At 42.1% G+C, this 25791-nt stretch overlaps 1 protein-coding gene across 1 annotated transcript in view; it reads left to right on the forward strand.

Annotated features, from left to right (window-relative positions):
- Nucleotides 1–218: 218 nt before the first annotated feature.
- Nucleotides 219–25791, forward strand: part of ARID5B (AT-rich interaction domain 5B) — a 582615-nt gene continuing 557042 nt past the window's right edge. The window contains exons 1-2 of the mRNA XM_078642686.1: nucleotides 219–670; nucleotides 988–1245. Coding sequence (XP_078498812.1) covers nucleotides 644–670; nucleotides 988–1245 — 285 coding nt within the window. The 5' untranslated portion in view covers nucleotides 219–643. The remainder of the gene's footprint in view (nucleotides 671–987; nucleotides 1246–25791) is intronic.

Here is a 25791-nt window from a genome sequence, read left to right on the forward strand (position 1 = left end):
ATTAATGCATTAGTATAATTATCCCCTCCCCTGTGCAAATAATCTTCACACGAACGGCTGCAGCCCACACACGGCTGCAATGTGTAATGCATCAAAGCTGTGCTGGGGGGAGCGCAAGTAAAGCGGGAGCCCTGCCAGAGCCTCTGCCGCCGCTGCAGGAAATGCTCTTTATATCAGATATATACAAGTAGGTCCTGGCAGGGAGGTACACGGCGAGCGCGGAAAACAAGCTGGCAAAAATACAAAACGGAGCCTCGTGAGCCCGCACCGGCCGCCGTCAGACCCCGGAGGACCTGGTGGCAGGGACTCGCCTATTTTTAAATTTTGATTCTCCCGCCTGCCCCCTTCAGCGTCCTGGCAGAGCCGGCTGCGGACTCCGGTGCACGCACGCCCAGCCCTCTGCCCAGGACGCGTCCTTCTCTCGGCGGGGGTTGAGCCGCCCCGTTCTCGCTCGGGTCTGAGCACGGGGCTCGGTGGGGTCCCACCCGTGGCCCTCTCGCTTCCCGCCGGGGCTCGGAGGCGGTATTGAGCTCGCTGCAGCCGGCGGCGCCCTTCCCTGCCAGGACCTCCCGCGCCGTCCATTCAAGCCAACAAGTTTTGCGAGAGAATGTTATGAGTTCAATGCGCTGAGCGGAGCCGCGCGATGGAGGAGCGGAGCCCCGCGCTGCAGGTAAGAGCGGGCGGAGGGTCCGCAGCCCCAGGGGCTGGGATGGAGGGTCCGGGCGGGAGCGCGCAGGCAGCACCGGCAGTCACTCCCAGGCCAGGGGGGCGGCACGGGGGACGTGATCTGTGCCAGGAAGAATTCCTTGACACACGTCCCGTGCCCTGCCGCTCACCCCTAACCCCGGCAGGACGGGCAGCCAGATGCATACCTGAGGCTTCGCCCCAGGAGCTCTCCACTGCCCTGGCAGAGTGCCATTAACACGCGTGGGGGGCCGTTAACACCTCTTAGCGCCTGACCCTGCTTTATTTCTCGCCTCTTTGCAGTGGGTCGGCTCCCCTTGCGGGTCGCACGGATCGTACACCTTCTACAAGGCTTTCCAGTGCTGCCTGGAGGGCAGAGACCGGATCCTGTGCCTTGGTGACTTCTTCCCTGTTCGGTGCCAGCCCGAGGGGCACCCGGTCTGCATAGCGGAGCTGCAGCTGCTGTGGGAGGAGAGGACCAGCGGGCAGCTCCTATCCAGCTCCAAGCTGTACTTCCTGCCCGAGGACACTCCGAGGGGCCGGAGCAGCGAGCACGGCCAGGTAAGGGGCGTTATTAAAAGGTAGAGCCCGCTGGCAATATGGGTGGAAGCTACGGGAAGGGTTGCAGCGCCAGAGTTGTGGACGAGGACCGTGCTTGTGGGCAGAAAGAAGCACAAGGCATGCTAGTATAGTTATTCTGTGATTATTGGTAGGCGATCAAGAATACCATCTGCTTCTTTCATGCACGTTTTTATTGTATACACGGTGCATACTCTCACTGATTTCTCCCACGTTGGGCGTACTAGTGAGGCGTTTGTCACGTGTCGTAGATCATGGTGTAATTATAACATACCTCTATATTTATATATGTTCGTGTGTGTGTACATAAGCATGTATCTTTAAGTATCTCAGTGTGATGAAAGGCGGAAATTGTGAAATGGACTCTCGCACGAGAATACAAGCAGTTGAGCTGACACAGACATGTTTGATTAAGTGATATACGACACTCGCTTGGCTATACGTTTGCTAAACTTGTTTTCTCCTCTCCCAATCCCCGCTTGGCTGGCTAAGGTGATGAGGCACCGGCAGATGGGCATGTTTGAGTTCCTTTAGACTTCTATGAGCGTCCGGTTTACTGCGGGTTTGACAGTTGTGGTCAAGTGTAACCCAACACCACCCCACTTTGCATCAGAGAGGGCGCCTGCCGGGCGCAGCACAGGGGAAGGCTACATTCATGTAATTGTGCGCTGATTCACAGATAGACGAGTGCTTTACAATGGATCCGCGCCGAGGTGTAATTTCATGTACGACCACAGAGGTGCTCTTGTTAGCTGACAAGCATTACATTACGATGACAAACTATTTTCATAGAGTCTGCGTGGACTGCGCCATATTTATGTGACTGGAATACAATTGTCAATTAGATCATCACAGTCGCGAGCGGACGAGGGCGGGTCGCGTTGGTTTCCGTGACTGGAGTGGCGGCTCGCCTCCATGCTTAACTACTCTCGTTTTTTTGTGCGTTTACAGTGTATTTATGATCTGAGTGCAGTAGCCGGCAGCTTAAAATAGGTAATTGCACAATGCTCACTTACACGTACGAGATTACACTCCTGTGAGACAGGGACGTGTTCAGTCTGCACATCTCACATGTGTAATTATAGTCGGTTATTCGGATGTCAACATTAACAATGCTCAGTAGAGTAACGCAAAATAATGCCCCCCCTTATGTTATGCCCCCCCCCCAGTTTTTCCAATCTCACAGATATACATTGGCCTTAAGCTGAATGTGGGTCCCCTGATAGATTGGGACCCCCTAAGAGTTTGGGGGGAGGGGGAGCGTGAATCCCTGGGATGCAGGGACCTGCGTTAGGCCCCTGCACCCCACCTGGAGTTTATTCGCTTTTTAAAATTATGACTTTAGCTTGTTCTGTCAAGTGAAGTGGAAGGGAGAAGGGCAACATAGCCAAGAAGGGACACAGCGAGAGAGAGCTAGAGAGCTGGAGAGAGAGAGAGAGCTAAAGAGAGAGAGAGAGCTAGAGAGAGCGAGAGAGAGAGAGAGAGAGAGAGAGAGAGAGAGAGAGAGAGAACGAACACCTTCTGGAATGCCGCTAAAGCAACTGTTAAAATTAATTTGTGTCTGTGGTTCGCCTGTTTCTGCTTCCTCAGAACATTTTTTGTGCCCGCGCACTAAACTGATTGCTCGAGTGCTGGTATTGTGAAAGGCGGAGCAGCAGTGTAGGTCGACGGGGGCACTAATGTACTCCACTGGGCTGATTTTTGTTTTAATCTAAATTCGTGTGCAATCGATTTTTGAAAGAAAATTTAAAATGTACTTCCATCAAAAGCATTCGCCAACACTCCTTTGAAATCATTCCTTCCTCCTATATAAATGATGTAGGCTATTTTTTCCTGACTGTTCCTTAACACGTTAATAGCGCGAACCAGAAGGTATTTACTTCTGTTTTATGCCCTGCTGTAAATATTTAGAAGCAGCTCTCTGTGAAACAGTGGGAGTGCAGTGTCTGTTTTGAAGAAGCTTTTCAGACACGATTAACTCTCATGGGATTTCGTAAGCAAAAGTTTACTTGCAAAGTAGCAACACTAAGCATGACCAACATAGACAGCCTTTCTACAAAGTGCAAACACGCCTTGTGTAGGGATTTGCCGATAAACATTTACCTCTAGTAGGAGAGAACATGGCCTGACTCTGTGATGTCATTTCCCCTCCGGTCCTAGTTAGTCATTCATTAGCAGAATAGGAGCAACAGAACCAGAAACAGCATACAGCGATATTTGTTTGGCAGCCTGCCCGCAGAAACCAGCATTTGGAGCCAGGGCCCGGAGAAGGCAATATTACACTCCCATTAAGAAATGTGCTTAGTTTCCACTTACTCATTAACTTGTTTATGCCCAAATGCTTTTACTGGATAGCTAACTTTTTTAATATTATGTTCTCTTTGTTCCAGTGCCTAATATGTTTTATTACGTTAAAACTACGCTATTGAGTGAGAACTTGTGCTTAAGCAGAGTTGGCAAATTGTGACAATTGTGTAGCCTCATTGTTGTCTTGCTTATTAGTACCTTGGAATTGTTGAGGTTTTATAAGCTTATTTAATTTATGTTTGTGAAATGTAAGATGGCGCCTTGAAAACCCATATGTTCACATTTAGATGCATATTTAGATTTGGAAGGAGTTCAAGATTCACCTTTTCAGGTAATAATATTCCACACATTATAGGAACTCGTCTGTCGCCTGCCTCTCTTTAAACAAAAACTCAGACATACCTGTGGGTCTTGTCTCTTCCCTGCTAGACCTGTGCAGTTTCAGTATACCTCTGCCTACACGCATAGTCAATTAGTAGTTTAAATTCAGCCCATGAACCATATCAACAGTGTCCAAGAGCATAAGAGGCATGTGCACACATTATATCACTATCCGTGTGCTTAGCTATCACTGAAGCGACCTCAGACCCATGTGCAGTATTTTATGTAAGGCCCACTGTGCAGATGCAAAGATTGTAGTTATCCCCCCTTTGGAGATGTGCTACTGTCTGTGACCACCTCCTCTAGGAATTAGCCAGAACATGCCAGCAGCAGTTGTGTACATGGTGGTCAAGCACCAGGAACTGATTTTGTTGTTTGTTTCAGTTCTTATTTGCCTTTTAAGCCTACTTTGAGTTTAATGGTATTTTTTATTACAACCAAAATATAGTTTGGTTTGGTTCACAATCTAAAAAGACTAAGCAATCGAAATAATGAACCAAACAATACATAGTTGGTTAATTAAAGTGGCTGAAAACACATGGTCACCTACCCCAGCAGGAGTGACTGACCATATTTTTATATATTCTTATAGACACTTGGCATTTCTGCATACTCCTTTTGACTGTTTTTCTTTTGTAGCATGTTCACAAATTACATTGTAATTATCTCTTCTTGTATGTCATTCTCTAGCCCCCTAGGAGGAAAGTACCGTGCTGAGTGTGCATTATGCATTTACCATCAATAAGTATTGTGGTAAAGCCAATGTGTGGAGCAGTGCGAGCAACTACTGCAAAGCAGTGTGTGTTCCTTGGAAAATAATTATTCATTACTCCCATAATATGCCAAGAACCCCATCACTATGGAAAGAAGGATCAGTGCAGGCAGTCTTGCTTGAGTCACAAAAGGGACGAGGTGCCAGTTCCCCAGGGAATTAAGTCACCAGGATGTGTTTTTAGGAAGACGTCTGCCTGCTTGAAATATAATGTCTAGAATTAAGTGGGCGAAATGAGTCTAGTTGGATCTACAGCCCCAAGCCATGTGACTTTTTTCCTGCAAACTCTGGGGATTATGTGCTATTTGCGGCCCATGCTCCTCTTAACTTTTGCGGGTCTTAGTCGGTAGTTATAGCAAGTTCTTCAAACGTGTGATTATTTTGTGCTGGGTATTAATTTTTCAGCTTACTCTAAACAGCGCGCGTGGAAATAACTGCAAGTTTTGTGTTTTTTTGCCGAAGAAGGGTAAAAAGCTGGATAGACATCGGTCTTTTCTGCCTTGCATACCTCCTGCATAATAATGCGCCCTCTTGCATAATGTGGTGAAGACCCACGAGGTTCTGTTAAGTTAAGGTTATGCAATCCAGGGCATAACTACCAAACCAAAGATGTGCAACCCCCAAGAAACTCAGTTGATCCACACCCGTCCTAAGAAAACCATCACCCAGATCGCCAATACTCTTTGGGGCCTTCCTCCAGTAACTGGACACTATCGCTGTGGGTCCTGCGTTGTCTGCCCTCAGACCATCCAAGGCAAGACCATTGTACTTCCAGGCGACTACACATGGACAATGAACAAACATACCAACTGTAACAGTTCCAAGTGTATTTATGTGTTGATCTGCCCCTGCGATCTGTTATACATTGGGATGACCATGCGCCCAGTTAAACAACGTATAATGGAACACAACAGCAACATTCGGTGTCAAAAATCACACACCAGACTGTATGAACATTGCAAAATAAATCATCATCGCCCAGAAAATATCAGGTGGGCAGTCCTAGAGTGTGTACCTAACTTCAATCAACAAGCCCTCTTCCGACTCGAACAAAGATGGGTACATCGATTACAGTGCGAGGAACGGGGACTGAACGATGGGGTGCCCTGGACTGCCCTCGCCAGATAGTCATGATTTGGACTCCTTTGTCCATCCCTAAATGATTACTAAGATGACAAATCAGCTCTATTTGCACGTTGCAAAATGGCCCCCGCATTGAAGTGCATCCTACTCGTCGCTTTGAGCTAACCCCTTCTTACTTTTTACTTTTGCGTGCCGGGGCTTAGCAACCAGAGGGACACGCCCCCCGCTTGGTGCGCGCTCAATTTCTCCTTAACTACACTGGAGAGTGCCGGGCTACCTTGCCGGCTGTCCTTACTTCGTGTGACCGTGGGACGGGTAGGTGCTGAGATGCCTGCCTTCAGCGACGTTTGAGGTAAGGTGTTGAGCCACTTTTTACAATCCGCGCGCTCTTTGCTAGACGCCCGGATAGTCACTACCCAGCGGATCCCCTTCACGTGGGGCTCTGCGTGAAGGTGTTTACCGTTCTCAATAACCCCGCGGGATGCCTTACTTTCCCTATAGGAACCCCTCACTCGCTGCTGGCCCCACCTGGACAGCTCGTGAGGCCCTCGGGAACAACAATAACGGGTAAGCGCATCGTCGATGTTGACATTGCTCGCGCTCACGCGCATATGTCAATCAGGGCACTTTCTTGGTGTTGCGATGTTTTGTTTTGACTTCCTGCCGGTGACCGCGATCACCACGCGAGCACCGACCCCACGCAGATAACAGAGTGTCAAACTACATATGAGCGACTTTAATTTTATCTTTTTGTTTATATTTGCGGTTTCTTTTGGATTGTACGGCTAAATTCTTTAGTCTACATATATATGTATAGCTTTTAACAAATACACGGGCCCCCCATACCAGCTAACTGGTTTAGGGCGCAACATTACCAATGGCCCGGTATATTGGTTTCACACCGGACTCGGCAAGCTGCATAGTCTTGAGTCACGCCCATTGCACCAAGATGCATGCTTAAAGACTTACAGCATGACTGCCCACATACAGAGCGTGTTCAACTGCGCGCACTGTTTTGATCAATCACTTCTCTCTCACAGTACCATTGAATCTGTTATGGCACAGTGGTTGTATTCACGGGACACGCACCATCAAGTCACCTTGAACACAGGCACCTTCTGATGTAAATTGCTAATACCGTATTTTAACATCATGTATGTCTGTTTATTTAATTTTTTTCAGTTTCCAGCAGGTCCCTCGCCTGGAACCATTTCAGTACGATACTACTCAGGTCGTATATGGGGGTCTTCTCAATTCAGAGGATACCCAGCAATTATATGAGCACTAAGGTCCTGACGAATTGCCCTTACGGCAAGAAACATGTCGACCATATTCACATGAAGGGTTGAATAAGGATTGGTCCCATTGTTTATCACTCCTTAATACCCCTTATTTTTAATAAAGCAGCGAGCCTGATCATTAAATTTATTCCCAATGGACTCGACTGACTTTTTTTAAATCCTACACACACACCCCCATGCTCACTATTGCACTCCTTAGGCCCCTCACACACATACACCCGCTGGCTCGGAATAAAAGATCTCCATCAAAGTGCAGCCCCTTGGGCTGCCCGACGGGCATTGCACCGCCAGCCTGCCGTAGGAGCAGGATACCGATGATGACGCTGGACGGCCACCGATTGGGACAACAGGTGTTGTCCTGTCGGTAACCTGTGTGAGGTATCCTTATATTCTGAAAAGGGTCTACACCATGCACTTGTCCCGCCACTACAATTGAGAGAGAAAATTGACCGAGCTATATCACTAGCTCCCACTGGGGAACTCTGTACAACACTCCTTGTTTGCTGCTGCTTTGGACGAGTACATTGGACCCCACTAAACAACCGTCCACTTTTATTCCCTTTGTTTGATACTAAAAAGCTGGATAGACATCGGTCTTTTCTGCCTTGCATACCTCCTGCATAATAATGCGCCCTCTTGCATAATGTGGTGAAGACCCACGAGGTTCTGTTAAGTTAAGGTTATGCAATCCAGGGCATAACTACCAAACCAAAGATGTGCAACCCCCAAGAAACTCAGTTTTAATCAGAAATAAATTCTCAAAGTTATTACGTTTTTTTAATTTTTGAAAGAAAGTAAAGGATATGTAGATGACATTTGGTGAAGCACATCGCAGATGTAACATTGATACTAGTTTGGCGGATTTAAAGTACACTTCACCCAGGGGTTTGGTGGTTTATGGTGATGTTCACAGAACTCTTATATTTTTGACAAGTTAATGGTGCATGGTGTGCTTTATATCACATTCCAATGTGCATAGGCCGTACAACATTCTCTACATTGACGTAGTCTAAGAGAAACTGCCAATTTCAACATTTCACAGTAAACCAGATTACACTTTTTCTCATTGTCATGGAAATACACATTGCCCAGTTTTTACATAACCCATTAAAGCACATATTACCCATTACTGTACACACTCTCCATTTCTCCAATCTCGTCTCCTCTTCAGTGGTCCATGAGCTATTAGCAGATCAAACTTTGTCATCAAAGATTTTTCTTGTATGAGATGCACACCCATAGATATTTAGGGATACCCCTGGCTTGTGTAGTTAGGGAGAGCTCACATTTTCCTTTCTCAGGACCATGTTCCTCACATGTAAATAAATCCATTTGATTCAGTGTTCACTGCCTAACCACAATTACATTTTAGATAAAAAGTAAAAAAGGACAAATCAGTTTGAGGAAATGCATTTCTTAAAAGCAGAAATCATTGTGAGTTTAAGGATGCATCACGCTTCCTATGACTAAGGATACCTATAGGTGCTGGAGGTTATGGTCACCATCTCACCTAATGTCTCAGAAGGATCCACAGATTAATTTCCACTCTTGAGTTGTGACAAATGAGCGTCATTCCAGAACTGGAAATCTACACACAATCTCAACCCTCTTCCTTCCCTAGTATGACACGAAAGGTCCACTGGGCTGAACATATCTTGATAGTAAATTGTGACAACCTTATATCATTCAATAAAAGATTTGTGTATAAAGACCATATAGCAGATCACATAAATGCAACATACAGAATCTTGCATTCTATTTCTACAAAGCTCATAATAAATCCAGAGTTAGGTTGTTACCTGGATAGGATTTGCAGAAAGGGAGCATAACCGGAGTTGAACCAAAAACCGAAAACATCAAGTAGATCTTACCAGCAAGAACAGAATTTCTCATTCTTTGTGGGAGAATAGGAAGGAAATCACATGGCATTGTGTTGTAAATTCAAACAGATTCTCTCGCCCACGTAATTCCTGATGTTATATTCTAAGCAGGTAGATTTCTTCCTAAGAGTACGCCACAGTGACTAATTTGTTTTGGGAACTGGTATCTTGTTCACTTATGTGACTCAAGCAAGATTGCCTGCACCGATCCTTCTTTCAATCATGATGGGATTCTGGGCTTACTATGGGAGTGAATGAGAACTATTTTCCCAGGATCACACACTGCTTTGCGGTAGACACTCACATTGCTTCACATATTTCATTACCACAACACTCCCTGGTGGTTCATCCATAATGCACGCTCACGACCCCAGCATAACAGTGCCTTTTCTTTTAGCGGTGTGGAGAATAACATGCAGGAAGAGATAATTACAATGTAATTTGTGAACATGAAATACAAGACAAACTTTTGAAAAGGAATATGCAGAAATGCAAAGTGTCTATTAGATTATATTGAAATATGGTCAGTCACTCGTACTGGTATTGAGGGCCATTTGGTTGTTCAGTCACTTTAATTAACAAACTATGTTTTGTTCAGTTCATTAGTTCAATGGCTTATGCTTTTTAGAGCATTGCAGTAAATCAATCTTAAAGTGCAAATAAGAATTGAAACAAACAAAAATCCCAATCAGTTCCTGTTGCCTGACCACCACGTCTGCACCTGCTTCTGGCATGCTCTGGGTCATTCCTATAGCTTCTAGAGAAGGTGGTCGCAAAAAGTCTAGAATACATGTAACAGCACAAACTCAAAAAAGCTTCATTAATCAAAGCTTAAAAACTGGAGATAGTATTCTTTCCTCATAATGCCTAATCATGTCTAAAGGAGATTAGGATTTGTTATAATTAGTCAGAAACATAAATAACGTTAAACTATGGAAAACAAAGACTAATGCAGAATGTCTTTCTGTGCCTACATCACTTTCAGTAAAAGTGGGTTAATATGCTCAAAACACAAGGCAGTTGAAGATAAGATCATCATTTTCTAAATTGTTTACATATATGATATTCCAGATGTGAACCAGAATAAACACAATTCCCGCCTGAAACAGTTTTTGTAGTCTAACCGTTTTAGTTTTACATCACTTCCTCCCCATAAAATGGATATAGCAACAGAATGCTCTCAAGCTAACAAAGGGATAGGCAAATACAGCAGGTCCCACAGCCAACTCAAATAATGTTTTTGGCTTACATTTCCACTCTAATTTTGTTACATTTCGCTGAACCGGTGAGGATTTTCAGTTTATTAATACTCAATGATTGGAGTCAGTAAAAAATATAAACGGGGACTGCATAAGAATAAACTTTAGGGACCCCAGAACCGTCTCCCATATTTGTGCTGGTTTTAATAGGTCACTGGATTCTACTATCCAGACTTTGTCGTTGTCATTCTTCTACCCCCCAAACCGCATGGCCTATGGGAAAGACAGTGATGATTGGACTAGGGTCGACCGTAGGGGAAGAAGCAGGAGATTTGACGGTAGATCTGACATTATGCCAATACGTGCTCCCTTTTGTGATTATAATCGCTTTAGCTGCCTTGATGCAGTTGACTGACTACCCCCTGTCTTACAGTTGTCATCCATGGGGAAAAGTCCAAATTTAAATACAGAAGTTTTGGTGGGGAGTACTAACCAACCAGATTATGACCCTGTGGAGTGTATGCCAACGGTTGTAGTCCAACCAGGAACAATTCTTCTGACACCCACTACCCCCCTGTGCGATAAGCATTCCCATAGTCTGGAGGCTCCAAAGAAAACACCTACGGGGGAGAACACAGGATCGGATGAGGGAGACCATGGTACTGGGTATAAATTAGTGAGCTGGAACATTGCCGGTTGGCGGAAAAAGGAAGAGTCACTGGGCTGGAGGGAGTATGTAACTAACCACGATATACTCTGTCTACAAGAGACGTGGTCTACAGAAGAGATTCATTTTGATGGGTATGTCTCTTTCAACTGTGTGGCGCAGGGATCAACTATGGGAAGGGCCAAAGGAGGGCTTGTGATATTATTGTCTGTGAGCTTGCCGGTACAAGTTAAATCTTATATAACTATTGGGTTTCACTCACAAATGTTTTGGCTGCGGCAAAGCGGGGGCCGTAATGTTTTGTTAATCAACCACTACAACAACGTGTTTGATTCTTCCAGCTTCTCAGTAGTTAATGATCTTGAGACTGCAGTAGACAAACTATGTCGGGCCAACCCTGTCCCTTTTGATATCATCTGGGGGGGGGGGGACTTTAATATCCCTACGTGCACCTTCTCATTTACGAATGTTTGTGGATTAGATGGGGATAAAGGGGAGGACCGGGCTCACTTTATTCACACCCCTTATGGAGAGTCACTTAACACCTTAATGCTCAAATTAGAACTGATAATCTATGTGCCCGCAAACGATAGCGAGGGCAACCCCATCCCGACCTTTGTAGGGAGGAATTCAGCCACTGTCATTGATCACTTGTTGGTCTCTGAGAATATCAGCATTCTCTGTGCTATCCCGAAAATTGTAGATGTGGCCCTTAGTGACCATAATGGCATTACTATGTCTACGTCCATCTGGGGGAAGAAGGCCCAAGCCACCCGAAGGACTGTTGATGAAATAATCCCATGTAGACCAAATAGCATCAGGATTAAATGGTGCAGGGACAACTCAGAGAAGTTGCTGACCAAAATCGTGGCTGCGAGTCTCCAGGAGCTGCAGCGCTGCTTAGATGTTAATGCAGGCGCCGTATGCATCCTTGCCGACTTCGTGAAAATAAATGAGTTAACTAAAAAGATTTTAACTATTACCAAGGTCAGTAGGCCAAGGGGTATTGTAGGTTGGTTCGATGGGGCCTGTACAAAGTCCCTACAAGAACTAAAGAAAGCACTTTCTAGCCGTCCTAGGGACAAGGGAGCCGTTAAATCCCTTACGGCAAACTATAAAGACCATCTGATACGTAGAAAGCAAGAGCTACGGGAGGAAGCTTGGGACAACCTTGCGAAAGTGGCAGAGTCCCGGGATAGCAAGCTTTTTTGGAACACACTGAATAGCCCCTTCCTTTTACAGAAGGAGGATTTCCCAGTATTATCTGCCCAGGTTAGTGAGGAAAACTGGGTCGCCTTTTTTACCTACCCCTCAATATTACAAACCTAGAGGTGGTTAATGCTATTCAGAAAAGTAATGGAGGGAAGGCCCCCGGGCCTGACGGGGTGCCGATTGATCTTTATAAAGCGGATACTCTGTTATGGGGCCCCCTTCTGACCAAGGTCTTTAATGCGGCAGTTATGGAAAGCACCCCATTAACATGGGGTGAGTCTATAATCATTCCAATTTACAAGAAAGGAGATAGAGGCGAGGCCAAGAACTATCGCCCTATCTTCCTCTTAGACTCCTCCCAAAAAATAATGAGCAGGGTGCTTTTGTTGCGACTGGAGGAGTGGGCAGAGGCTAATGGCATCCTTGCAGATTCCCAATTCGGGTTTCGTAAGGGCCTTGGTACCATCGAGCAGTGTATTAACCTAGATCTTATTATAGGTAAATACACACGCGCCAAGCAGGGCGCGTTATTCCTCTGCTTTGCGGACCTCTCCAGCGCATTTGATTTGGTTGACTACGCTCTTTCGTGGACCACGTTATTAGATATGGGTGCACCGGCTGTGATTATTTATTTCCTGGCTAGATTATATAGTAACCTATCGGCCCAGATTCGATTTGGCCAAGCGGGGGAATGTACCAATAACATCAAGGTCAAACCAGGTATTAGGCAAGGCTGTGTCCTTGCCCCTTTACTCTTCTCCCTTTTTATTAATGCCATGGACTCCAAGGTTAAGATCAGTCAATGCTGATGCACCACTTGCTGAGGGCCAATCGATCCCTGTACTGCTCTATGCAGACGACACAGTCCTACTATCTAGAACACCGGTCGGTCTGCAGAGACTAATGGACAAATTCTGTGACTTTATTAAGGGGAGGAAACTAAAAATTAATAACTCCAAAACTTTTATCATGGCTTGTGGGAAGAAGGTTAGGAAACTAAGATCATTCCAGTTTGAGGACCACACAATCCAAGTGGTAGATACATTCTGCTATTTGGGCATCATTTTTAACAGTAAGGGCACATGGGCACAGGAAATACATAATGTCAAGGCTAAGATGGGCAGAAGCACCTTCGGTGTTTTTAAATTTGCTTCTAAATTACTAAGCCGTCGTATTTGGGACATGTTGCATATCTATCGCCTTAGATGTGTTTCAGTGGCACTTTATGGCTCAGGTGTTTGGGCACATTGTTGTCATGGAGATCTGCAAGTGGAGGAAAACAACTTTCTAAAGAGACTCCTTTGTCTTCCAACCTCTGCCTCTACTGGGCTGGTTCACCAAGAGGTCGGGTTGGAATTCCTGACTGATCTCATAGGTTTAAGACCACTAATGACCTGGAGATCTATCTGGGCCAAGGAGGAAACTGGTTTTACCAGAAGAATCATTCAAGACTGCCTCCGTTTGGATAAATATAGTCTGATCCCATGGCTTAATTACGTCATAACATCATTTAGGGATGTATTTGCATTGAATGTTTTTTTGGACCCCGATAGTGCTACTGATATAGCAAAAAAGGAGCTTAAACACGTCTATCTGTGGGCCAAAGCCAAATTACGTAGGGATGCCACTTGCCTGTATGTGACACATCAATTTTATCATTCTAATAATCAGGCAAGCCCCGGCTATTCTAAGTATTTAAAAGTGGTTACCAAGCTATCCCACCAGTATGTCCTTACCAGACTACGATTAGGTATTGTCCATAATCTGGTGGCTTTCCCCCTGATAAAAAAGTATACGTCAACATCCTGACCATGTGATGGATTTTCAAAGCAGAGCACCGAGCACTTTTTACTACTTTGTCCTTTGTATTTGTATCTCCGTATTGCCTACCTTAAACCGCTTTTTAAAAAATATTCTGTGTGAACTGTTAAATCTGCTATGAAGCTTTTATTTGCACTTGACGAACCGGATGTGTGTTTTTTCACAGCGATATTTATTCTGAAATCTGTGTCCACCAGGAAAAGTATGACTTTTTAACCTAACAGCGAATGCGTTGTTTCCAGCAAAATTCGCAGCCCTTGCTCATTTTGCCGTCCCTCTCTTTTATTGATTGTATGACTTTTAATATTTCACCAATTGCTTTGTACTATTGATGTATTATATGTGCTTTTATGATTGTTTTTTTCAAATGATCGAATAAAGCTTTTTGAAAATGAAAAGATTGGAGGATATAAAGCTGAAGTAATATACATTATGTTAACACCAATTAACTTTCAGTTTACTGTACAGTAACTACATTGCATACTTGAATCTTTCACAAGAAATCCACTTTTAATACAAATTCCTTTGTTATTTCTTAAACATTGTAAGTGCTACACATTGTTGGCATATGTTGAATAACTGATTCCCTGGAGTAGTGAATTTAGGATATAATTAAGAGTGTGTGAAAGGATATGTAAAATTTGTTTATTACTATTTCATTTAATTCTTTATCTCCTCGTTGTGTAGATCTCACCCCAGCATGTTTAAAGTTAGTCGCATGACCGGTTACGAACAAAAGAGCAGCTCTCTTGCTCATGATTCACGGCACTCGTTATTTAAATTGTTCAAGTAGCATGTTTACCATCTCCCATTCTCACATTATCGTTCCTTTCTAAAAAATGGATCTTCTATTAAATCCAATCTAGTTGTATGGGGAGGGGCTATTTGCATTTTCTAAATGTATCTATCCACAGCCATGCATCCCACATCAGATTATGAACTCCATTTCCAACATCCTGTTTGGAAACAGAAGACCTCCGTCTTCCTCCAACAAGGTTCTACCTCTTGTCTCCCAGCTGACTCTTACAATGCATGGGCGGAGGTACGATATGGCCAATCAGATGGAGATATTCTCACTTCAGTCCTCAAGCAGCCCACAAAATACTTGTCATGAAAGAATTGCACGTAGTATTTACCTCCTAATTTTCCATTAGCCTAGTAAGAAGTAAGAATGGGTTTGGGATGACGGTGAGGCCAAGCAACTGTTACCGGGTAGGGACGCCATGTACCCTTTCAAGTGGTCCGCAAAGCCCTAGGCCTTGAGACCATACAGATAACTCTCGTCACAATTGTGCCGCAAGGCCCCTTGTTACTCCCTATAATTACCTTTCCTAGAGACAGGAAACATACCTGACAAAAGGGGAATGATATGGATTGCATGTGTTGTGCAACGGGGTAATCCTGTAATGAGCGAAAAATGTATAATGGCATATGGTTCTGAATAGCATTCCTAGATATTGAGGGCTGCCATTTGTACTTGCAACACATTTTTAATGGAGGCTGATATTTGGAAACATGACAAAAGTCAAGTCAATCAAGCTTTATTTCGATATAAATATCATAAAAGCAATAAAAGTTTCAGTATAGGAAATGATTCATCAATAAATATAAACATGTATCACAATTCTCTTTTGTCTGATAAAATTTACAGCTTTTTAAAATATAATTGATAAAATAAAAACATGCAATACAATTCTCCTATTTTCGATAAAAATTACAGCTTTTGACAATGTTATAAATAATCGATCCAATTAAAAACAGTTTAAGGCGAAGAGGGGGATTAGATTTACGATGTAAGAAATTCCTTATCTAGACCAAGAAGTAGCGTTACGAGCTTCAACTATACAATATGCGTACTCTTGAGCCGCTGCGTCAATTTTTGGAGGCCCTTCATATAGCTCTATGTGTGATATTATCCAGGCTCGTCCCAAAAACTTGGCAACGGCACAAACATATAAGGTTCTTGGATCTGTTCTGAGTATACGAAGGGCATCTCGATGGCTAGTAGTGCCTAGTTGCTTACAAATTGGCACAAGCCAACAAGACCTGGCACATGCATAAGTGTGCAATGCTCTCTTTGGGATTCCCACAAGACGGACATTCAGTGATCTGATTGAAGGGGCGCCACTTCATAGTAATTCGGCAACTGGGATTGTGCCAAATCTGAATTGGATATATAGGGTCCTGTCTCTCAGGGTCTGAATCACATCTAAATAAGATTCGAAAGCTCTAGATGGTTTGTGTTAAAAAAAACTCCTCTGTAAGCCTTCCTAAATTCGAGTTGCTGAGATCTCTGGCATCTATCCAATCCCAGTAAATACGTTTCAGCTCAGCCTTGCTCGGCGGGTTTTGGGAGTCCCATGACTCTTTGAGTTCCAAAGTTAACAACAATGCCTTGACATTTGAAATCCATTTTATATTTTTGCCAGTGTCCAGTCCCATTACCTCGGTAAGAGCTTCGGCATTGTTCTGGGGTGCAAGTTTTGGGAGTGCAAGTTCGGCAAGTTCTGGGATACGGCTAAGGCGTGCCCAATACAACAGAGGGCGAAGTTTAGCCAGATCTTTAATATGACGTCTGCCCAAGTCATATAGCAGGGGGGTTAAAGGTGTTCCCTGTGGCAGCATAAGGAGATCCCTGAAGAACTTATTTTCTGATCTGCCAAGATCTTCGAGATTATTGAAGCCCCATAATTCGGCGCCGTAAAGGGCCGAGCTAACTGCCTTAGCTTCGTACACAATGAGTGACAAAAGTGAACTTAGGTGTACAACTTGAAGCACATTTCACATTGGGATGTAAAAACTGGATTCTATGAGTAGGTTCACATTTATCAGTGAAAAAGGAAAAACTAAATTTCTGCCAATTCAAATGTGCAGTTGGGAGACAAAAATGTATACAAGCAAAGCAGTATGCTCACTTTTCCTTGCCTAGGGATGCCATTCCTCCAGGTGGATAGAACCATGTTATCTACATATACTCCCTTTAATGCAGCTTACCACATACCGGCAGCTATAGGAAGCAGAACTACAACTTGAAGCATGACAGCTGTATCCTTAGGCTGGTTTGTAGGTGTCTCTATAGAGCCCTGAGGCACCTATGAACAGGGGCACTGGAATTATGCTGCAGACGAGGACCAAATTATGCAACTGAGTAGACTAAATTATGCAACAAGAAAATACAAATTTTGCAGCATAATGCGGCACATTTTCTGATTGTATTGCGTCATAATTTTGTCACTTTGATACATGCTAAAACTGTCTGGGAAAGACGTTTACCTCACTAGCGCCAATTTAACACCCAAATACATCAATAAGCAACTGAAAGGTAAGCAGTCACTCTTTGCAAAGTGTCTTCCAGTGCACAGGAACACGTGTCACCATGTTTTTAGTAACTATTGATCCGTTTGAGGTAGAAACAATTTGTTTGTTAAACTCTGTAGATTATGCAGCAGACAATAGATTACGTGGCAAATGCACAATTATGTTGAAAAATACAGTGGCTGCAGAATCGCCTATTTCCAGTGGCCCTGCCTATAACTGATATCATTGTGTTTCTGTGTCTGATGATGCACCCTGAATGTGGCACCAGGTCCTGAGTGGGCAAGGGTTGTGAGGCTATTTTACATAGGTTTTATTCTTCTTCACTGGGTGGTGAATGATTCTATGGTAAAAGATTGTGATTTAATGTAAGCAATGTTAAATAACATACACCATTATAGAAATTAGTGGGGCAGATAGCCATTTTAAGATTTATTCAGTACATAAACAGATCAGAAAATACTTCAGTATGCAGCTAACTTACCTTTTGTTACCATATAATGTACTTCCAAGTAAAGTATTTAGAATCAACCTCCAGAGCTCCATCACATTGTGGACAGCTAATTAAAATCTGGTGCTTTAGCAAAGGATCTCAGACAAGACATTGTGATCCCTTTATCAAAACAAATCACTCTGGATCCCCTCAATTTAGTCAACATTCTATAGTTATCAAGCTGCAACTGTCATTCATTCCAGTCTCATGCAGTATGTAGTGACTTTCCAAGAGCAGAGGAAATTTGACTTTTCAATACCTTTCGAACTGGATTCAAACCTGCATCATTAGAAGGTGTGTGTGGTGGTGTCCATTTTGGATAACATACGTTGGCCCACTGGCCCAAAAGGACCCATTAAAAGTGCCCATTACAGAACACCTGGCCTGCATAGCAGAATTCTAAAGGTGGAGCTTTTAAGAAATGCATTATATCATTCTTCTATTTATTTTGCCTGTAATAAAAACAACTGCCTCTTCCAGTTGCAGAGAACATTCACAAAATCCCCCCAGTCTTTTACTCGGAATATGGGGAAAGTTAGTAGGTAAGAAAATTTGATTTGACCATGTGTAACTAAAGATTCGATTAGCTATCAGTTCAGTTGTTCAGGGGAAAGCATATATTTTCCTAGAAGGTACAGTGCAACAGGAGCTTAAGTAAAAGTGGCCCTTCTAGAGAAGGGTTTGAAAACAGGAAAGTGCAGTGAGTTATCAAATTCCAAAGTAAGAATACTCCACAGTAGACCAAATCTGCTAAGAGTCGTCTTTAATAAGTTGTTCATATGCACTTTGCTAGCATCGTATTTAATTTCAAATTGTTAACTCTTAAGAGTTTATCAGACCTACAGCTATAGTTTTCCAGCTGAACATGACTTTGTTGTCATGGCAATGTATAGTCACCAGTGAAGTTTTTTTTATAAACGCCAATTTCCTCTCATTACTCAGCGGTTACATATGTATGTATATATATATGAGTAAGAATATTGTTAAATAATTTATTTTAAGAATTAATAAACACTCACAATCACATTTTTGGAAGTAATCCTATTAACTTTTTTCTTTGTTTTTTTCCCACTTCCTATTGTGAATTTTCGTGGTCATTGGGCACATCAACTGTGTTTTTTAGTTATGCAAGTGCCTCCAGACAATGTCCTGAGGAAGTCCCCACTAAAAACATCCTATTAAGGGGTCGAACATTGGTTAACTTAGCATTGAATTTCAGTCTTTTGCTCATAGTTTGAACACATACATTTGACTGTGCCTCAGTTATATCAAACCAAATTTAACAGAGCCATGTTTTTATCGCCTTCATATTTTCTTCACCCTAATCGCGTTTTTGACACCTTGTTTCTACCTAAGCACTGAGCCTTCATTTAGCTGTCTCTCACTTGATTAACATTATTATAAGTAATTTTCCACATGTATTGCTATCAAATGAACCACCATCTCCTTGGTACATTTTTGTTTTTTGTATTTATCAGCATTCAAATATTTGTTGGTTTCTCATTTGTTCGCTTGAGTATGGAAAATATATGGTTAACTTGCATCCAAAAACATTCTTACAAAATGCGTCCTTGGGAATCTTATTCCATGTTACTTTGAGAACTACCCAGAATACAAAGAAAACATCGGTGCACCCCCTTGTCATTCACACAGTTCTTTATTGTCATATTTCTCACTTTGTATTTATTCTGAATTTGCAATGGAAACTAAGAACATTGAAACTGAATAGATTTATGTAGGAAATTTGCAAAGTGTCACTTGTCATCTTTCAATTCTGTCGCACAGAGAATGTCAGCCCCAGTCCTCCCATTAGCTCAGTTGGAGAAGACTACGCAATGTAACATTCTGAACGTATGGCAGTTAGAGCCCATTCAGTAATGGGAGGGCCGTTTCTGATATTTTTCATAATAGTTTCCAAGAACATAAGATTCAGTTTGAAAGTAAGCTGAAGCAATTCAGTTTTGTTGCTGATTCTTAAATTCATTTAGTTTGGCTCCACATTGAAACTTGGGTTTAGTGCTAACTACAGTTTGAAGCACTGAACTCACAGTCATGTCTCCATGTTTGATCAGTTTCAATGGTCTTGGGTAAATAAACTGGGCAAATTCCGATTGCTGTATCCCTTTCAGCATGTGGTGTTGGGGAGGCGGGAATAGTGTTTGTAGGTATCTTGCACCTTTGCCCCAGTAGGCATTGTAGACTGTACAGTACTTTAAACTTCATTTGGGGTTTACTAGCCTGGTTACCTAGTTTTGGAGCCTTTCATTCCTGATATTGACCTCTTTTGGAGTCCAGGTTATACTATTCTAATAGAATGTTAATTTGAAAATTAATGGCACAGTAAATGAGCTTGCATCAAACTAGAGGAGGATCAAAGCTGGAAGAGAATTACAACAGTCATCGAATTGCAGTTGAAGAGCAAATGGGCCAGAGCTGAAAAGTCTGATAGGGCAGGAATTTAAAGACAATATAACAATAGACAGTAATACAAGGCAGGTTTGTATGAATTTGTAAATAATACAAAATAAGACAATAGAGCAAGGGAATCAAATGATGTCCTAATGTCCTAACAGCAACATAACCGAATCAAATTAACTGTGTAATAACAAGGCACAGAAATAATACCACGTGTGAATAACCGGATCCAGATGCATCCAAATGTAGTAAAAATAAAAGATGGGACACAGCTCGTATTGTAACACAAAATGGCACCCAACAGAAATCAGAAACGATGGAGCCTTAGTAGCAAGGCAAAATTGCTCCTCGGTATCCAACGTAAAGCCAGATCGCCGAAGGCCTGATTCTCTCAAATTTACTTGGTGCTCCAAAAGTGTTTTTTGAGAGCAACCCCTGTTTAACTGAATCAGGAATGATAGACTTTTACCAACTAAAATGTAATATGGGAATGCGGAAATCCGGCCTTTCAGTAACATTTCCTCACTCGAAAATGCACAGTTTGTGGTGGGTTTGCGGGTGCTACTGGATGAACGTTCCTGGAAATGTAGGTGACTCTGAAAATGTTTTATGTTTGTGGGTATTCATGTACCATTTGCAGATAATTTCATACCTTGGCAGCCCATGCCTGTTTTCTCCTTTCAGCATCAAGAGTAGGTGCATTTCCAGTGTTGGAATTGAAAGGAAACAATATGATATTTAATAGGGGTGTAAAGGAAGGAGAGCCCTCATCGAGTAAAATCGTTTCCTGAGCAGAGAAACAGAAAATAAATTAATATGCTAATGCACGTTTGCTCATGTATATTTATTCTTAATTTCTACCTAATGGAAATGCTGCGTGGGTACATTTTAACAGGGTGATACATTGGAAAAATGACTCGCATTTTGTGAGCTATTGTAGGGGGGTGTAAAAGCGGGAATATCAGATTTTAGCAGATCACGCAGGTAACATTCAAGGGTTTCTAAAAGCTCTTTCAAGGGAAAATGTGCCAGCTTGTTCGTTTTTTTTTTTTTTTCAAAACAGATGTTGAGTCAGCTATTGACACGCAGCAGAACAATACAGGAATGTCACTCTTGTTTCTAATGATAAATACATATGGGGAAACTGCAGCCTCATCCATCATTCTAATTAAAACAAAATAGTGAGCACCTGAAAACTTTAAAAAAAGGCTTCCTTGGGAAATGCAAAATAAGCATGAGGCCAGAGCTTGACTCGCACTCTTCAAAGACAAGATAGACAAAGCACATATCTTCCATGTCCAGGATAATGTACATTACATACATGGGAATAAAGAGCATTTTCTTTGTTACTAAATGGAACATAGCAAATAACTCCAATGACGGAAAGAATGACTTTTTGTGTGTAATTTTCGGGCATTCAGTAGAATTGTATGCTTTGTGTCATAAGTAGGTTTTTGCTAAATTCACTTAATTTTCTTAATTAAACAAATATGGCAAATAGCACCAAAAACACAAGCACCAGGAATGACAGCTACTCGCCTTCCGGTGAAGTGAGTGGTTCCTGTACTATAATTTTGCCACAAACGTGGTGTTATTATGTTATGTGATGTAACTTCAGGAATTTCACTTTAGCGTAATGAAAAGTCCACAATAACAAACCAAGACAGCGCAATTAAAAGGTCGCCTGGGCCTAATTTATTTTCCACGTCACTGGTATTCAGTTTATCACTCTCGTAAGAATTAAAGCCCGAGTCAGCACTGCTTGGGTTTTGTTGGAATCCCTTTTGAGATGCTCACAGTGCTGGGCTGGGGGCACTTGAAACATTTAACTATTTTGAAAGACCCATCTTAGAATTCTTGCTTAATGAATTTGTCCCAGGAATGATCAAAAGTAATTTCTATGCCTGTCTGTAGTACACAATTGCATTTTGCATATGGCAGTGTTACTGGAAATCTACAACTGTGGTAGATTTCCAGGTGTACTCCTTGGATCCTTTGTAACTCCCACATGTTGGAAATTTGCTAGAAACAGAGCAGTATTTCTGCGGGAGCAAATTTGTCTCTTTTCACGCTATACATCTGTGAATCGATCTGAGAAATAACAATGCCACTGCCACAACAATCCCTGACTTGAAAAGAATGTGAAGTAAATTGAAAGCTATTATACAGCCATAGCCGAACTGTAAATTACTTCTCTGGTGCTAAATGTGCACTTTCTCTTGCAGTGCTCTGTTGTGTTTGTATTAGCCCGTAGAACTGTCCAGAATTTTACTCCACCTCCTACTTGCTTGTTGCTAAGAGTTCTGTAAAGCGATAATTGAAATGTTCTTTGGTTTAGGTCGGAGTATGTACAACTGTCACACCCCTCACTTCAAAGGGTACTAGCTACTGTTATGCTGATTTTCTGACAATGACCACCATGGGCCTGTTGTATCTGGCCTTGTGTATCAGTGGGCTAGTAAGGTATTGAAAATCAATGTAATTTTATTTTCCCTTATACATGTTAATTATATATTGATTAGTACAATTATTGTGCACTTTTTACTTTTGAATGAACTGCATGTTGAACCCATCATACCTAACTAATGACGAAGAGGATTCTAGTGATAAGTGTTAAATATTTAAATGTAATCCAAAAGACCTTATAGTTAGAAGACCATGAGTGCATATTATTGGCGGGGTAGTTGAAAATGTATAAAATCTGTAACATCTGTGTATACGCACTATCAGCTTATAAAAGTTCATGCGATACTTGTCTAAGCCTCCAGCAATTGAATCTGCTGTCAAAGGTTGCTTTGTATGCATCCTGTAAGGTTTCGGCTCAGACAACACTGAGTTTGACCGACATAATATTAATAAAAATACTGCTATAAGGCTTTTGATTGTTTGAATATGACTCTTGAAAACTCATCTTTACTAGATTGTTTTGAATTGCCTCTAGTGAAATGCCTAGAAATGCATTTCTGCAAACTCAACTAAAGAGGAGGTGTATTTTCTTTATTACTGCATATCCGATGTCCATTTTCTATTCTTAATTTCCGTTTTAAGCGTACTTTGAAATCCTTGCACTCTCCTAACTCTTTAGCCCCTAAAAATCCAATCATCCACCTTTTCTTCCTTCTGATTGAAATCATATCATGGCTGCAGGCATTTCTCTTCTTTTGCTGTGCCTTAAAAGAACTAAAACACCCTCGCGGGACATGTCTTGAACTACTACAGTGTTTTCCCCTAACCCTTTGTTCTTTATCCAGGCTTCCAGAAGGATGTTTTCCTAAAGTAAATCGGAAAGAAATGTTGGAAAGAGACATAATTGTGTCCTGTTGCACTTAAGACAATACAATTCTTCTACAGGTCCCTTTGAAGAATTTACATTTTAATTCATGTCACAGAGACTTACAAGTGTCCAAGTTGAAAAAACACATGACCATTTCTACTCCTGAGGGCCTAATAGGGGCTAATTACAAGGTCCACAACGAAGTTGCAACTAATATCACCATGCCCTAAACTAGTTGGACTAGGGACGTCCATGACTTTGGTGGGTGGGCGTTAGTCACCAGATGTCTCCTGGTAACTTCTCACTGGTTCCTTTACAAATTAAAAATGATCAGTATCATCAATAAAACTTGTCCTGAGCCCGCTGGTTATTCCTCATGTCCCCAGTGTTATTTCACCGGGAGACTCGACCAACTTTTACTAGGCAGACTCTCTTGTTGAAAAACAACACATCCACTGTTATACTGCAGATTTAGTAATTCGGATGGTGCCAGCAATAACTGTTATTAGCCCTTTGGAATAAAACACCATGAGTAATACATTTGTAAGAGTGTTAAGTGTTGAATGAGTCAACTCTATATGACAACTTACAAAACATAAACACTCTAGAAAAATGTGAAGGAGCATTAATACTCGCAAACTTTAATAACAAATCCTAATGTCTTACTTGAATCCACTTCCTACACAGAATATGGACCAATTACTTTAGTGACGATCCTGGCAGTCTCGTAGAGCACTGACTCAATGTGGCAATTAAGTGTGGTATCATGCTGTTATGAGACTTCATAATGCAAATATAAATATAATATTTGCCTGGCAGCAGAAAAAAAAACCTCCTTATTTAATTAAAAAAAAAATACAGCACAGTGTGAAAATGATGTCATTACCGTGAATAAAATAATATGTCAAGGATAACGGCATTTGTACCTATATCAAATTGAAAGTGGAGTTGTTTTAGGTTATTTTGTACCCTGTATAAATCCATGTCTGTCAAGCCTATTGTTGTTTTGAAGACCGAAGCCCTCCGCACAGCCAAATGTGCAAATATTATTTTAAATGAAGGACGTTTTTATAATTTAACCTCTGCTAAAACTTTAATGTTAATATTTGTAAGAAAAAGGGGGAATCCCCGACTAGAGTTCCTAATGCGGGATAAGTACAATGTTTGAAGGGAAGAAATTAGGAACTAGTGTTTAAGGACCATGGACATAGACGGACTAGTGACAGCATAAACTATAGTGAGACAGGAACCATGATACAAAATTATTTTATTGAGTTTTCATTTAAATAAAAAAGCACAATTGAATATACATAATTATTATGTGCATGCCTTCATTGAATATGTGACTAGTTGTCTACATATATGGACTACTGTTGTCTGATCCTATATGATGTTTTTGAAACGATATAATTACAGTTGAACGCCTGCAGACGAACGCCGCCCGGACCCCACCATTGAAATACGCTGCAATACGGACGATCAGCCACATCCCGCATCCGCGCATTGCGGAAAAGAAGACGGCACTAAAAAGCCGACACCGTGAAGCCGACAGATCCCGCTCTCAACTGCGCTCACGAGTTAAGAAGTAACGTTGCGAGTGCGACGACATTTTAACAACCACGGGAGGGCAACCCCCGGCGTTTCGTTCTGCAGCACCAAGACCCCCCCAAATACACGGTGGTGGCATATTACACAGACTGTTTTTGTAACCAGACCCCTTCTTACAGATACACGAGACCAAATTATCAGGTCATTTTCTGCCATCCATTCTATACCGACAGCGTGCAGTCTCTGGCTTTCCTAGAGAACTCATACAGCTAAAATCATCAACAGAGACCATCGATCCATGCTAGTTCAATTTAATCCATCTATGTGAGAACCGATACCTACCACATGTTCAGGTCCACTTGGATACCTACATGGCTCCCTGATGAAGGCCTCCAGCCGAAACGCGCGTAGTTGTTGATACATCCAGCCATGTTTTTATGTATATCTCTAATATCAGCCTTGTATAGATCCCAACTGTAATTATATCGTTTCAAAAACATCATATAGGATCAGACAACAGTAGTCCATATATGTAGACAACTAGTCACATATTCAATGAAGGCATGCACATAATAATTATGTATATTCAATTGTGCTTTTTTATTTAAATGAAAACTCAATAAAATAATTTTGTATCATGGTTCCTGTCTCACTATAGTTTATGCTGTCACTAGTCCGTCTATGTCCATGGTCCTTAAACACTAGTTCCTAATTTCTTCCCTTCAAACAAAACTTTAATGTTAAGTCAGCAACTCACAAAGTAGGATATTTTGGACCTCAAAGCCATACCCACTTATTCACTCTTTTTAGATTTGGAAGTGAAGCTATGTTCATATGAACCTTTAGTTGACTGAAAACGG

Source organism: Lissotriton helveticus, chromosome 5_1 (assembly GCF_964261635.1).
Source record: "Lissotriton helveticus chromosome 5_1, aLisHel1.1, whole genome shotgun sequence".
Lineage (NCBI taxonomy): Eukaryota > Metazoa > Chordata > Amphibia > Caudata > Salamandridae > Lissotriton > Lissotriton helveticus.